This window comes from Oncorhynchus clarkii, chromosome 2 (assembly GCF_045791955.1).
Source record: "Oncorhynchus clarkii lewisi isolate Uvic-CL-2024 chromosome 2, UVic_Ocla_1.0, whole genome shotgun sequence".
NCBI classification, from domain to species: Eukaryota; Metazoa; Chordata; class Actinopteri; order Salmoniformes; family Salmonidae; genus Oncorhynchus; species Oncorhynchus clarkii.
The window spans coordinates 9,747,501-9,764,211 of NC_092148.1; the positions used below are offsets into that span (position 1 = coordinate 9,747,501).

The window sequence follows — 16,711 nt, forward strand, 5'->3', positions numbered from 1 at the left end:
AGACAAACAGATCGGGGCAAACAACCTGAAACTCTCACCCTCTTTTTCGCTCTCCCTTCCTCTCTCCTCGTTTCATTCTCACTCTGTCCCTATCCTCGTTTTATTCTCTCTATCCACTCTCCTTCCTTCACTTACTCTTGTCTGTTTCCCTTTTGTCTGCTCTGTCTCTCATTGATGTTCTCTTTTCCTCTCAGGTTCTCCAAGTCTGTCCCTTCCTCTATCCTTCAATACCAAATACTGTAAAACTTCTATTAATATCCCAGGTGTTTATTTGCTTTAATCACTGAACACAACCGCCGCTTATTCGAGACAGGCCTTTATTTCAGCCAGGCGTCTACTTCCTAAGGCACACAGGTCTTTATTTCAGCCAGGCGTCTACTTCCTAAGGCACACAGGTCTTGCTCAATAAAATGTTGAAAAGACTACCACACTGTTTGTGACCAGTATAAACATTGTAATAACAAATCCATCGCAGATCAGACATGCAAAGACTAGCCTGCCCATCATACACCCCCCGATTTCACGTTTCAGCACCATTGTCTCACTCGTTGCACCTCTTGTATCCACGGTAGTTGAGCCGACCATGTCAAACCACACTGCTGTCTCATCCATGACTCTCCTTTATCTTTACTGTACTCACTGAAGTTCACTCGTAAACAATTACATTTAGACACGCCATTTATTTGAAACAGGTGTTTATTTGCTGGAATGTGTGCCGCTGTCTGGCTATTAAAAAGGGACAGACAGTCTGAAGGTAAAGTTTGTTTTATTGCCTACTAACATACTTAGCTACTCTCAGATACTCAAACACACACACATTCCCATTCTGCCTGCCTCCTGTTCTGACCACACCGGGTTCCACTCCTATCAGCTAAAAACAAGAAGTGGCTCCAGTGGGCACGTGATCACCAACACTGGACAGTTGAGGAGTGGAAACATCCCCTGGAACATGACAGCCAGTTCAGTTTATTGTTGTGGCCTGGTCAGTCCACAGACCTCAACCCAATAGAACATGTTTAGGATGAGATGGAACGGGCTGTCCACAGCATGTATGTACCACTGTCCAATCTGCAGCAACTGAGTGAGCCCATGACGCCAACATGGACCAACATCCCTGTGGAACTTTTCCGGCACCTTGTAGAATGTCACAAAGAATTCAGACTGTTCTGGAGGCAAAGGGGGTCTGACCCAGTACTAGATGGGTGTACCTAATAATCTGTCTGGTGAGTGTTTTAACCTGGGTGTAAAAATGTATATACAGTACCAGTCAAAAGTTGACACTCCTAACCATTATTTTCTTTATTTTTACTATGTTCTACATTGTAGAATAATGGTGTTATTTCATAGTTTTGATGTCTTCACTAAGTGCGTGCAAAGCTGTCATATATAAACCAAAGATTCTCAGGGCAGTGACTGCTAGACTTGACTGAATAACAAGATATCTCCCATCGGTCTCTCTCCATCTATTCTCCCCATGTCCCTCTCCCTTCTGTGTTGCTGCTTTGATGAATATTAACCAATTCTACAGGGCCCAAGAAATGCTGTACACACAAACGCACGCGCACACACCTCACTGTCCAGAACCACAGGCCTTAACGGAGACCAATACTTTACAAGACACAGGACAGGTCTGTCCTGTCCAAATCTATACAGACTCGCTCTGACTCATAGCCTATCCTACACAACTCATGGCCCAAATAAATTGGATAATTCAAGACAACAGCACAAAGACTGAAGAAACTCAGAGTCGTATCACTTTATTCACAAACATACTGATATGGTAGACAGAGAACTCCTGACTACAGGCTCAGCCAGCCAGGGGAACTATTAGTGTGTAACACTACACAGACTGCACACCATAGGGAACTCTTAGAGTGTAACACTTTACAGAGAAACAATAAGAAATCCCTGGAAACTGTAGCCTCTGGGCCAGAGCAGGATGTGAGACTGAAACAGTTCCCTTTTAACCTCACAAACCTCCCACACAGAGGTGTTCACGCCACACAGACCCAATGCCATGAACCTAGGATGGCAGAAAACAGGATTAGGCACAGAGATATCATAAAGGAGACCAGGAAGTATGGGAGCTAACCATTCTATTCATTTCATTCGGTTCCATTCAGTGGACAGGAGTCCCATTTGCTCCCTGTTCATAGTACTCCTGTTAATAACATCAGACATTAGGAATGTCCCTCTTTAACTTTGCTGACCAAATGTGACTGACAGGACCGGCAGGAAGCACCAGTATATTATTGGCCTGAGTATGAAGCATGTGCAACCCTGATAAAGATCCCTGTTTTGTATCATAAAAAGTCTATGAATGTATGAATAGTGGTATCATAATGATTACTTTGGGACTTGATTATTATATATGCCATTTAGAAGACACTTGTATGCAAAGCGACTTACAGTTATTAAGTGCATCAAGTAAATACTAGTAGGCCTTTAGTTTAAATGTATCTATGTGGGAGTGAATCTGTCTGCAGCTCAGCATGTGGTCTTAAGTGTCTATGTGAAGTGAGTAGGAGACAGACCAGGGCTGCAGGGCAGGAAGTGGAGCTCAGGCATCACCATCTCTTCCGCTACGTTGTAAGAGACGGACAACCACACACTGAGACCCAGATATCTGCTCCTACAGTGTTTCCACACACACTGAAAACTATTTGGGTCCACAATTAAGTGTTACAGAGAAGGACCCAAATAAGTCAAAGGTCATACATATGAATGTTCTTAAAACCATGGAAACAAAAGCTCTTCTTGATGCAGATAAGCTGCTGCTCACAACAGCTGAAACAGTATCTTGCCAGCTAAAACAGAGCAGTATCTAGCCAGCTGCTTGGCTTTTTTCTCTGGCAGTGAGCTACATGTCAGACATAGCCTCATATTGATACACAAACTGACGCTGAGTGAAATCCAAGACTGTTGCCAATTGCAACTAAGGGCTGGCACACGTGTGCACACATGCATATGTGCACGCGCTCGCACACACTTATTTTTGAGCAGAGATACACACACCTGTCTGACAAATCAAAAGGGAGTTAACGAAAGGTGTCACCAAGCCAAGCTTATCACACAAACAGGACTGATTGGTTCTGCTTTTGATTGATAGGGTCTGCATTAGATTAGGCAGACCTTGTTTGATTGAGAGGGTCTGAGGTGAATTGTGAAGCTCTGTGTCAAACAGGATGTATTTGATTGACAGATAGATTAATAGATTAGTTGGTAGTGTGTGTGCATGTACATTTCTAACACTGACATTTCAGTCTCTCAGAGTTTATTATCCCCATGCAGCAGTCAGTCAAGCCTTCCTCCTCTTCGTCACCATCAGAGAGATAACCCACTGACAGTGAGTTTAAGGAGTGTGGGAGAGTGTGATATGGGAGCTGGGCTTATTATGAAGCAGTCTGTTCAGACACATAAGCCTACCTCTATCCACTCCATCCCTGACTCCTGTCTGTCTGGGGTGTCGCCAAACCATCAGAGTGGTATACTATGATTAAACTTAGATTTACTCAGGGTTTTCTAAAGCTAGCCAGCTTTAGTCACATTCCAGCTCAGGCTTCATCCATACTACAACAGTGGATATTGCTTATATGCCTGCTGCTAACTCTAGCAGGCTTGTAACTGTGCATGCATGTCACACGTGTCTGGTGGAACGCCAAACTTTTCACTGAGACAAGGCTGAAACATCCATCCATGGGCGAGTCAGTGCCACGTCTTAATTTGTGCAAAATGAAAAGAGTTATGCTGCACATTCAGCAGGCTGTGGTGTAAAATAGACTTGTTGAAGGGCCATCTTTATTTTATTATCGTTAATGCCTTTTTAGTGTGCTTATCAATACACGAGCACCTTTCCCCCACTCCTATCGATATAATAATCATTAAGTTATACACACATTTTACTTGATTTTATTGGTCTTTAACTCGTGACACTTCATTCAGGATACATGGAGTTAACCCTGAGTAAGCCTGCCCAGGTGCAGGTTAGTTCTGGATTTGTTGCCATAGAAATGTACCTGGATAAAAGGTGAGCCACTGTCAGTTATCCCGAGTTGAACTCAGAGTTGACCAAAGTTACCTCGCTAACTCCTCAAACCACATACGTAGTATAGGGCGCAGGAACAGGCCAGCTGTCGAACAACAGTAATCCCATCACAGACTGAGGCGTGGGTAACCATAACAACTGTGTGTGTTTATGTATCTGGCCACACCAATACAGCCCGAATCATAGGCTTATGAAGGGCCCAGCATCACAGCTTGTTGTTGAATGTTCTGTAAGGCACGTATCCAACTACAGAGCACTGTTTTAGTCAGGGCTTGTTACAGATGATTTAAATGATCATTGTTGTCTGAAACATATAGTTACACTTCCATGACAATATAAAACCTAGACCTATTGAAACATTAAATCATCTCCATGAGAATGCCATCTTGACAATATGCTAAAGATCTATATTGCACATCACAGAAATGTTGTGTAATCCTAACTTCTGATTAGGTCGCTGAAAAAGAACTAGAGCATTTACAGAAAGCCAAAACCAGCCTGTTTAGTCAGACTTTAGATTCAGTTTCTCTAAACCTGTGTGGTAACACTGGGATTCATTTAGTAATTTTCTTGCAGTAACATGTTTTTACATAGTAAGAATGGTAGCATAGTTTCCATTGCATAGAAGGTATTGTGGCGTTTACATAAGCAGAATAGTGGCCACTTCCTGTTCCACGTGTAGAAAAACAAACAAAACTCCATATTGCTATAGTAGTACGTAAACACGTCAATACAAACAATGCGGTTACTTTTCTTGTTACAGTATTAGTACTCATGTAGGGCTATAAAGTGTTACCAGAACAGTTTAAATGACAGAGTTGGACAACTTGTTGTCAGAGTTGGACAACTTGTTGTGAGGAAAGTAATGATATCCCAGAGACCCAGGCCTACAGAACTGACTATTTCTAGTAGCCTATGCAGCAAACCACTTTTATTTTGAAAACACCCAAAAGTGACAACACGGTTGTTTGCGACTTCTGTTGAATAGATACAATGTTTAATGTTCGGCCTAGGCTAGTTACTTTGTATCACTAGGCTATATTTCGCAATGTTACCATTCTTACATTTTTCGTAGTACGGCTATACTGAACTCAGCAGTCTTGCTAGAATAGATATCAGCAAAAGATTGTTTCGCCAACATCGAACTGATGGCACAACAAAAAGTAAGGCAGCCAACAATCGGACTATAGCAAATAATATTAATCAATCAGACAATGTTATTGCTTTAGTATTCGAATGTCCTAAAACGTCTCTCTACCACGTTACAACACGCACCCCTTAAAATTCAATCCCAAACCATGCCCAGAGAAGTGTGCTGAACTTTTGTCAGGAGAACTTACCAGCTATCTTCCTCCTTGTCCCTTTTGTGCCTCTTGTTTTCTCCAAGCTGTTGTTGTCCCGTAGGCCTACCTCTAACTAAATTACACAAGTGGCTGAATGCGAAGGTTCAAAACGCCAGCTGTCGTACAGTGTGCATATGAATTTATTTAGAAAGAGGGCTGAAACTTTTCTTCTTTAGTTTCTCTTCCTTTCCTCTCCTTTCTACCAACACAAAAAAAGCCACTTCCGCGAACAAATGGTAACGTCATTTGCCACTCAGTTTGTGTGGTTCTCTGCACCTGGGCCGCGGTTGAGCGGCCTTGAAAGAAAGGGATTGCGCAAAACGATAACTTCGCACAATAACAAACCAGCCTACCGTATAACTGAGTAAACTAACATTAAACCACATTGACACAGTCTTTGTTGAATCACACATTATTATTTGCATAGTGCAACTGTAATGCCTGTGTTTTAGGCTACAACATTTCTTGACCGAGGAGCACGAGAACAAACCTGAATAGCAGTTCATAATGTTTATGATTGGATCACTGAGACCAAATAATGTTCAATAATAGAATAGACCCTTATTGAATAGGTAAAATATGATAAATAGCCTATAGTCTAGATATATCCATGTAGCCCAGTCATTTATGCATAGTGAATACTGTTCACTGGAGTCCTCTGCTGGTAGATACCATATTTGCACGCGCACATATTAATATTTGTTCTTGACAGTATTAGAAAATAAAAATAAAAACATTTACATTTAGCAGACGACCCAGAGCGAATTACAGCAGTGAGTGCATATTTTAATCCTTCTTTGTATTGGTCCAACCTGGGAATCGAACCTACAACCCAAGCGCCATGCTCTACCAATTAACATACAAAGGACAGTCATCTACGTTCTACTGCCTACTTATTGTTTTTGTTATGGTTTATCACAAATCATTGTAAGAATTGTAAACTCTGTTGCAGATAGGCTTAAAACACGTGTTTTTGCTTGGTCGAGGCTAATATAATAATAATGTTATAATCATAAAATAATATTGTAGGCATACTCTGGGTGCATGTTATCAGGGTCTTGTCTAGAAGGGATACAGGTTGTGAAATTTGACGTCAAAAGTATGTTTTATTTATTTTTTGCTAATCCTAACTCTTTTCCTAACCTTGACCTAGTTCTCATAACCTACTGCTCACGTTAGGCTAAACCTACTACGAAAAAAAGTTGTATCCCTTCTAGACAGTGCAACACTGCACACCCTGTACTTCCGCTACACAAACAAACACGTGGTAACATTTCGTCCCGCCTTCTCACAGCTCATTGGCTTTCTGGATTCAGAGATTGCAATTTATTGCTCTTGATTGGCTCGCCAGAGCCGCCCAGTCTTTGAAGGACATGCAGTTTTGTCGGCTAATACATTACGAGGACGTATGCGACTTTAGGGTAAGCACTTGTCTGTTGATTACACGGGTTATCAAATACATGATTGTTGCTATCTATTGTCACAGCAGAGATAAATTATGATCTGTAGAAAGCATATCACGTTGCCATTAAACTAATGATCATGGTTATATACAAACTCATGTGCGCAGTGGGTAACTAGCTAGCTGTTAGCAAATGATGTAGGCTAAATTAAGACATCTTACGCAGGCCGTTTACCTTTGAAAACAGTTGTCATAGTTCCGTTGACTTAATATGAACCTGAAAAATATGTGCGAGTGGGATGTCTCGATTCCTTTTCCGTATCTGGTCCAATGCAATGGTTGTGGCTGGCTTGTTCCTCGCCGAATGACCGTGGCGAGATCGCCCTTTACTTTGGTTTATTTAGCCTTTATTTAACTAGGTAAGTCAGTGAAGAACAAATTGTTATTTACAATGACGGCCTACTCCTGTGGGGACGGGGACCTGGGATTAAACAAATAAATCCAATATAAATAAAGGACAAAACGCACATCACAACAAGAGACACAACACTACATAAAGAGAGACCTAAGACGACAACATAACAAGGCAGCAAAACATGACAACACAGCATGGTACAGTAGCAACACAATGGTAGCAGCACAAAAACACTGTACAAACATTATTGGTCAAAGTCAACAGCACAAAGGTCAAGAAGGTAGAGACAACAATACATCATACAAGGCAGCCACAACTGTCAGTAAGTGTGTCCATGATTGAGTCTTTGAATGAAGAGATTGAGATAAAACTGTCCAGTTTGAGTGTTTGTTGCAGCTCGTTCCAGTCACCAGCTGCAGCAAACTGAAAAGAGGAGCGACCCAGGGATATGTGTGCTTTGGAGACCTTTAACATAATGTGACTGGCAGAACAAGTGGAGAATGAGGGCTGCCACTAGATAGGCAGGTGGCTTATAACTACAGCAGACATGTATCTTGAACTTAGACAGCAACACATTTGAGCCACCATAACTTCAAGTTAATGCTTGGATTTCAAATAGAATAGGTAGCTAACTGGACAATCATTTATGGTGAAATCCTGTGTATGTAACACTCCTCCCCTGGTTTACCCTCCCTGCCTTATGTAAATATGATGACAAACTTATTGCTGTCCATTCCCCCATTTCTCCCTCTCCTCTACTCCTCCATAGCCATCTCCTTCCCTGCCTCCCTCTCTAGTTGGTTCTCTTTCCCCCACTCTTTCTGTCTCAGGCCTGGATGCTGCAGGCTGTGTCCAGGCTGAGTAGAGCAGCGGTGCATGTGAGGAGAGTGGCCGCCCAGGTCCAGGTCACCACTGTAACCATGGCCCAGAATCACCAGAGCTGCGGTACCTCCTGTCAACAGAAGGGGGGGGCTGTCACAGCAGCCATCCTCATCATCGGGGACGAGATACTCAAGGTGATACTGGAGATGGGGGCTTGGTACTGAGTGGAATATGCCTGATCTCTGACAACAACCTCCTCCCGAAGTCCCTATCTCTTAGGAATTAGCTAATCTAAAGAGTCTCTCCCTCCCTCTACCCACCCACTCTCTCTCAGGGTCACACTGTGGACACTAACAGTGCCTTCCTGTCGCGAGCGCTGAGGAAGCTGGGAGTGTGTGTCCAGCGTGTCACAGTAATCCCTGACCAGCAGGAGGTCATCTCTAAGGAGGTGGCCCTCCTGGCCCCACAGTACACACACCTGCTCACCTCTGGGGGAATAGGCCCCACCCACGACGACGTCACCTTCGAGAGTGTTGCCTTGGCGTTCGAGGAGGAACTGCATGCCCACCCGGAGCTGACCCGTTTGGTGGAGGAGTTCTTTGGGGTGGTGGATAGGGAGAATGCAGCCATGAAGCTAGCCATGGTCCCTCGCTCGGCCAAGCTTAACTACGGCACTGACCCTCAAACTGGAAAGCCACTACGCTACCCACTGGTCAGTGGCTGACTACTGTTAAACAAAAATATGTTTTGGTATTTTCTTTCTCATTAGTCCACTGTTGATACAGTCCCTAAATGTTTTGAATGTTAGCAGTCAAGTCAAGATATTGGACTTTCAAGAAGTAAAGCGTCACTTGCCACATCATCATTATGATGTAAAATGCATCATCTGACTCCTTTAACATGTAAGGGATAAACACCCACGTTCTGTACATTACCTTGGAAACAACGGACGGCAGAGTGGCAGGCGGCGCCAACTAGCTACAGCAACACAGTCCCGACCTCTGCAGCCGAATAACAGCAACGTTTATTTTGTTGCATTCATTTATACTACATTTGCCAAAGAAAACAATACTAAGCACACATTTACCGGTAGAAAATAAAATAAAATCCATTGATATTTTCACTCATATAAGCAAATTCATACTCATATTTTGGTTGCCAAAGACTCGACCCAGTGGTTCATTATGATTAGTTCGATATTTATGGACGTGACCCAGTCGTTTGTTCTTTGTCCCGTTGCCATGCGCACTGCCAACATTCTTATCCCTTGCTTGCAAGCTAGCCAGCTAGCTATGGCTAACACAGTCAAACTCTTCAGCAAGATTAACAGCAAAGTAGATGTTTTCTATTGACATTCATTTGAATAAATCGATAACAATGAGCTGATAATGCCCGATTTTGCCTGGTATAGATAGAAAAGTTTGCCTTCTCGTCAGGACAGTCTACACTGTTCATTACGAGGAGATCACATTGCATATCAAACACTAGGCTAGAAGCTAGCTAAATAGTTTGTTGCTAGCAAACCTGCCAATATGACAACCAAATGGGGGAAAAAAATGGTCTGAAAAAAGCTGGGCAAACTAGAATTATGTGGCAGGATTTGACAGCATGGTGCCACTGCAAAAGTAGGGCCCAATGTTCCCTCAAAACAATTTGGCACTCAGCAAATTTCAGGTCTGCTGAGCGCAAACTTGAATGTTGTGAAAATTCTGTGCAACTTCCAGCGCACATTTACTGAGGCTGTACCCGCTTTAAGATACAGTTTTCAGACTGTGGTCAAGTAGGCTACTGTGCCTATTTGACCTACCAGAGTGGCCTACCACCCAAAAACAATGGAGAAAATGCATCCCATAACATTTTAACATGGAAATAGCTGTTCCATCGTCAGCTTACAGTAGCAGCCGATGTGTGGTGTTCAATGTAGGCCTACATTCCATGAGACTTGTGAAAAAACCTGCAGGGCTTGACATTAACCTTTTTATCCACTTGTCCTTCAGACGAGGTGACTGAAAATGTTGTTTGATGCAAGAAACCACTTCACAAAATAAAAAGCATTATTATTCCCATACCATTATTACAGAGAAATTATGCTACAATCTGCCTATTGGCTAATTATCTTACTCAAGCCTGTCCCAAAAAACAACACTGCCCCTTATAAGACAAAAAAAGCTCTTTACCTGACTTGCATCTCAAAGATGGCTAGACATGTACACATTTTGTGCTCATGTAGAAAACAACCACTCCCCCATTGCTGACTACAAATGATCTATAACTGGACTAATAACTCACTAACTAGCAGAGAATATGAACAAATGTGCACAAGTGGCTAAAGGCAGCTCACACTTTTGATCTCAAAACAAGCTCATCGACTCACGACTGCTTATGCTGTAACCAGTCCAGTTCAAAGTGAATGGCACAGATCCATATATGGAAAACAAAAAGGATAACGCCGCACACTGCTGCTCCCAGGTCATTTTATTTATAACGTTTCGACCCTTCATCGGGCGTCCCAGGTGGGGGTGGAGGGGCCATTATTTTTATATATATCAGCAAACTTAACGTGTAAATATTTGTTTGAACATAACAAGATTCAACAACTGAGACAAACTGAACAAGTTCCACAGACATGTGACTAACAGAAATGGAAAAATGTGTCCCTGAACAAAGGGGGGGGTCAAAATCAAAAGTAACAGTCAGTATCTGGTGTGGCCACCAGCTGCATTAAGTGCTGCAGTGCATCTCCTCTTGATGGACTGCACCAGATTTGCCAGTTCTTGCTGTGAGATGTTACCCCACTCTTCCTTCAAGGCACCTGCAAGTTCCTGGACATTTCTGGGGGGAATGGCCCTTGCCCTCACCCTTCGATCCAACAGGTCCCAGACGTGCTCAATGGGATTGAGATCCGGGCTCTTAGCAGGAAATCATGCAGAGAACATGGAGGGCTGTGTGGTGCCCCAAATAAATGCCACCCCACACCATGACTGACCCACCGCCAAACCGGTCATGCTGGAGGATGTTGCAGGCAGCAGAACGTTCTCCACGGCGTCTCCAGACTCTCACGTCTGTCACATGTGCTCAGTGTGAACCTGCTTTCATCTGTGAAGAGCACAGGGCGCCAGTGGCGAATTTGCCAATCTTGGTGTTCTCTGGCAAATGCCAAACATCCTGCACAGTGTTGGGCTGTAAGCACAACCCCCACCTGTGGACGTCAGGCCCTCATACCACCCTCATGGAGTCTGTTTCTGACCGTTTGAGCAGACACATGCACATTTGTGGCCTGCTGGAGGTCATTTTGCAGGGCTCTGGCAATGCTCCTCCTTGCACAAAGGCGGAGGTAGCGGTCCTGCTGCTGGGTTGCCCTCCTACGGCCTCCTCCACGTCTCCTGATGTACTGGCCTGTCTCCTGGTAGCGCCTCCATGCTCTGGACACTACGCTGACAGACACAGCAAACCTTCTTGCCACAGCTCGCATTGATGTGCCATCCTGGATGAGCTGCACTACCTGAGCCACTTGTGTGGGTTGTAGACTCCGTCCCATGCTACCACTAGAGTGAAAGCACCGCCAGCATTCAAAAGTGACCAAAACATCAGCCAGGAAGCATAGGAACTGAGAAGGGGTCTGTGGTCACCACCTGCAGAACCACTCCTTTATTGGCAGTGTCTTGCTAATTGCCAATAATTTCCACCTGTTGTCTATTCCATTTGCACAACAGCATGTGAGATTTATTGTCAATCAGTGTTGCTTCCTAAGTGGACAGTTTGATTTCACAGAAGTGTGATTGACTTGGAGTTACATTGTGTTGTTTAAGTGTTCCCTTTATTTTTTTGAGCAGTATATATATATATATATATATATGGGCAGTACTCAGTGACGTCACTTAGTGAAACAGTTTGGGAGCAGTGTGCAGCGCTTTCCATAAATTCACCTGCGAAAAGTACCTGGATGTGCGTATGTTCTTCAACTTTTGTACAGATCCATATATGGCAATGGTCTATTTGCATGTAGGCTACTGCTGCTCTGATTGGTTATGCCGCACCTGTCTGTGAAGAGTAAGGGCTGAACAGAATCCTTCTCCGATGCGTTCTGCCTACCAAAAAATCCCTTGCATAGTTAGTTTAGGATACTAAGTAGGTTGCATTGAAAGTGGCTAATATTGTGTTGATTCGATCACAATTCCCACAGTTCATAGTGTTAACTAAGGGGGAAAAACTGGAAAGTTAAGTGAAATTCAATCTCGTGCTTTTCTTTGCAGGCTGATATTTCTACTGTGTCACGCCTGTGCACACGCACAGTTTAGAGGGAACATTGGTATTGTCCAGAGAGATTCATGTTCATCACTCACCACGTTAGATCATCAGATGCTCCAAAACATGTCTCTGCAAAAACAAATAGACGCTAGCTAGATACGTTTTTAATCCCCGTTGGACCTGCGTTTACAATTTTCATGATTGCAAGGCGTCCCGATATCTTTTCCAACTGTCCAGTTATCTGGTTTTAACGTCATTCTATAATGCCCTTTTAGCCAATCAGAAATGAGTATACTTCAACGCTGTAGTATAACATGATATCATGTAGAAAACATGAACATTCTACCTGATGGTCAGTGTCTGAAACCAGGTAAAATATATTTTAATGATAGGAAATATGAGTGCTTTGGAGCCACCGGCTTTAAGAGTCTGGAGATGCTTGATGTCATGCTGGTCGTGGTTCTGACTCCGTCTCTGACATTCCCAGGTGAGTGTGCGTAACGTCTACATCTTCCCTGGGATCCCGTCTCTGTTGGAGAGAGCCTTCAACGGTCTGGAGCACCTGTTCGCTGGCTCAGGGACCACCTTCCACACACGAGAGGTGAGGTGACCAACCGTCTGACTCCACTACAATACAGTTGACAGGACGTTTTCAACAGACAAACGTCGCTTCACTCCTGGACCTGGAGACCCACAGGGTGTGCAGGCTTGTGTTCCATCTCAGATTTAACACATCTGACTCAAGTTATGGACTAATCATCAAGACCTTGATGAGCTGAATCAGCTGTGTTTGTGCTGGGCTGGAGCAAAGCCTGCACAGGACCACTGCTGCAATGGATGCCTACTATAATGTTATGTATTCCCCGTGTTGTGTTGTAGGTGTTTGTGGATGCAGACGAGGCGTTGATCGCCCCGGTGCTGACCCGCCTGCAGGCGGGCTGGGGGAAGAGGGTGGCTCTGGGCTCCTACCCTGACTGGCTCAGTAACTACCACCGGGTCAGGCTGGTGCTGGATTCAGACAGCTCTGAGGAGGTGGAGAAGGCCCGGGCTCAGCTGCTGGAGGAGATGCCCAAAGGCAGTGTGGTTCCCCTGGTCACGGACCCTGTGTCCATCGCTACTGAGGAGGTCTACACACTGGCCAACAGCGGTGTGTGTGTGTGAGAGACCAAAGGAGGGAGGGGTGGTGGAGGGAGGGACAGGTAGAGTACCCATAAAAAATGACAGTGACAACATTTCCCATGATTCAAACTGTCTGTATGAACTCCATCTCCCATAGGCACACCACTGGGTGATAAAGTGGCAAACTCTCTGAAGACCATAGAGACTGCTCTGGATCAGTATTCGGCAGGGGAGATCTGTGTGGGCTTCAATGGAGGCAAAGACTGCACTGCTCTTCTACATCTATATTACGCTGCACTGAAACGGTGAGAGAGAGAAAGACAGTTTTCTGTCAACACAGAATGAAGGAATGAGACGATATGTGACTTTTAACCCATATTGTGTTCTCCTGTCTGAATTGATTGTTTACTGGGAAAATCTACCTCGTATTTATTCTCTCTCTCCCCCTCCCTCGCAGGCGGTATCCGGAGGGTAAGGACAAGGTAAAGGCTCTGTACATTCGCATCGTCTCTCCCTTCCCAGAGATGGAGAGATTCCTCCAGGACACAATAAAGAGGTAAGCTATCGGTCTCTGTAGTTAGCGTTAGCATCGCTAGGTCGTTTCCTCAATCCCTATATACTGCACCTCTGTTAGCTACAGTGGGGCAAAAGTATTTAGTCAGCCACCAATTGTGCAAGTTCTCCCACTTAAAAAGATGAGGCCTGTAATTTTCATCATGGGTACACTTCAAGTATGACAGACAAAATGAGAAGAAAAAAATCCAGAAAATCACATTGTAGGATTTTTTATGAATTTATTTGCAAATTATGGTGGAAAATAAGTATTTGGTCAATAACAAAAGTTTCTCAATACTTTGTTATATACCCTTTGTTGGCAATGACAGAGGTCAAACGTTTTCTGTAAGTCTTCACAAGGTTTTCACACACTGTTGCTGGTATTTTGGCCCATTCCTTCATGCAGATCTCCTCTAGAGCAGTGATGTTTTGGGGCTTATTTTCCACCATAATTTGCAAATAAATAAATTAAGAATCCTACAATGTGATTTTCTGGATTTTTTTTTTTTTCATTTTGTCTGTCATAGTTGAAGTGTACCTATGATGAAAAGTACAGGCCTCTCTCATCTTTTTAAGTGGGAGAACTTGCACAATTGGTGGCTGACTAAATACTTTTTTGCTCCACTGTATGTACTTTTTTTCTGTCCCCAACAGGTCTGTGTATGGTTGTAGCTTGATCTGCATTGCATCTTTTGCGTTTGAGCAAAACTCTGATAATAAAATGTATTACAGTATTATTATACAGAGACTTTGGCTCACTATTTAGCAGAGCTCCATCCTGTGTCCCATAGATATGACCTGGAGATTTTCTCAGTGGAGGGCAGTATTCGGCAGGCATTGAGTGAGGTACAGGAGAGGAGGCCGGAGCTGAGAGCTGTGTGTATGGGCACCAGGAGGAGTGACCCCTACTCACACACACTCACACCCATGTGTCTCACTGACCCTGGATGGCCGGACTACATGAGGGTCAACCCCCTGCTGGTGAGACATGATGCTTGCAATGTTCCCTTTCTGAGGGTGTGTGTGTGATACATTTGATTTAGATTTTTTTTTAAATTAGAAGTGTATTTATAAAGCCCTTCTTATATCAGCTGATATCTCAAAGTGCTGTACAGAAACCCAGCCTAAAACGCCAAACAGCAAGCAATGCAGGTGTAGAAGCACGGTGGCTAGGAAAAACTCCCTAGAAAGGCCAAAACCTAGGAAGGAACCAGGCTATGAGGGGTGGCCAGTTCTCTTCTGGCTGTGCCGGGTGGAGATTATAACAGAACATGGCCAAGATGTTCAAATGTTCATAAATGACCAGCAGGATCAAATAATAATAATCACAGTAGTTGTCGAGGGTGCAGCAAGTCAGCACCTCAGGAGTAAATGTCAGTTGGCTTTTCATAGCCGATCATTAAGAGTATCTCTACCACTCCTGCTGTCTCTACAGAGTTGAAAACAGCAGGACTGGGACAGGTAGCACGTCCGGTGAACAGGTCAGGGCTCCATAGCCGCAGGCAGAACAATTGAAACTGGAGCAGCAGCACGGCCAGGTGGACTGGGGACAGCAAGTAGTTATCATGCCAGGTAGTCCTGAGGCTTGGTCCTAGGGCTCAGGTCCTCCGAGAGAGATAGAATTAGAGAGAGCATACTTAAATTCACACAGGACACCAGATAAGACAGGAAAAGTACTCCAGATATAACAAACTGACACAAACTTAAACATAAATACTGGAGGCTGAGACAGGAGGGGTCAGGAGACACTGTGGCCCCATCCGATGATACCCCCGGACAGGGCCAAACAAGAAGGATATAACCCCACCCACTTTGCCAAAGCACAGCCCCCACACCACTAGAGGGATATCTTCAACCACCAACTTACCATCCTGAGACAAGGCCGAGTATAGCCCACAAAGATCTCCGCCACGGCACAACCCAAGGGGGGGCGCCAACCCAGACACGAAGATCGTGCTCTCATGCTCTCTCTTCCTCCCTCTCATTTTCCTTCTCTCTCTGTCTCTCTCTCCCCCTTCTTTCTTGGTTTCTCTCCCTCCCTCTCTCTCTGTCTCCATCAGGACTGGACGTATCATGATATCTGGTCATTCCTGAGGACTCTATATGTGCCCTACTGTATTCTATATGATAAAGGGTAAGAAGACACACACCTTAATCAAGCATGTCCTCTGTTTCCTCTCACTGTCTACTCCCCCGTCCTAGTCTCTGACTGAGTCCTCTGTCCGTCTCCTGACAGGTACACCTCATTGGGCAGCATGGACAACACCTGCCGAAACCCCGCCCTCCAAGTGGTGGATGGGAGGGGCGTGAGCCGCTATAGACCTGCCCACCACTTGGAGAATGAGGAAATGGAGCGCGACTCACGTGAATGATGTGTCTTCCTTGTTTGTAACGTCATGTCCTGATCTTTTATCCGCCCGTCCTGTTTAGGGCTCCAGGTAAGAGATGCTTGTAGGGACAGACCTAGGATCAGCATATCCTGCTCAAATCCCAACCTTAACCATTAGACAAAACTGAACATACAGGCAACTTCTGAAGAGAAGAGGGGAGGAAGGAAGGAAGAGGAGAGTGAAAGAAAGAGGAAACAGATTGAGGAAAGTGGAACAGACAAAAGAACCAGAGACTGATCGCAGAATGAGTGAATTTTGAAGGAAAGGTGTGTGTTTGAGTGGAAAATGTGTATGTGTGTATGTCTGAGTGGCTTAGAATCTAATGATATGGATTTACATGGTTTGTAATAAAATATAAATCTGTCAAGTTTA

The 16,711-nt window shown here is 44.2% G+C and overlaps 2 protein-coding genes across 4 annotated transcripts in view; one reads left to right on the forward strand and one right to left on the reverse strand.

Moving 5' to 3' along the window:
* Positions 1-5,687, reverse strand: part of LOC139420890 (SHC-transforming protein 1-like) — a 31,407-nt gene extending 25,720 nt beyond the window's left edge. The window contains exon 1 of one of the 2 annotated variants that reach the window (XM_071171309.1): positions 5,386-5,687. The gene's annotated coding sequence lies outside the window, so the exon portion shown is untranslated. The remainder of the gene's footprint in view (positions 1-5,385) is intronic. The other variant, XM_071171300.1, reaches the window with a different exon arrangement.
* Positions 5,688-6,754: 1,067 nt separating this feature from the next.
* On the forward strand, positions 6,755-16,711 carry LOC139420904 (FAD synthase-like). Of its 2 annotated transcripts, none has more exons than XM_071171322.1 (10): positions 6,755-6,809; positions 7,975-8,221; positions 8,362-8,739; positions 12,763-12,876; positions 13,155-13,422; positions 13,552-13,699; positions 13,852-13,950; positions 14,741-14,930; positions 16,010-16,083; positions 16,186-16,711. In XM_071171322.1, exons 2-10 carry the CDS (start codon positions 8,042-8,044, stop codon positions 16,319-16,321), a joined length of 1,587 nt encoding a protein of 528 aa, XP_071027423.1. In that variant the 5' UTR covers positions 6,755-6,809; positions 7,975-8,041; the 3' UTR covers positions 16,322-16,711. The 2 variants fall into 2 exon arrangements, with proteins under 2 accessions (XP_071027423.1, XP_071027430.1); XM_071171329.1 differs by having other exon boundaries at positions 6,793-6,809; positions 8,003-8,221.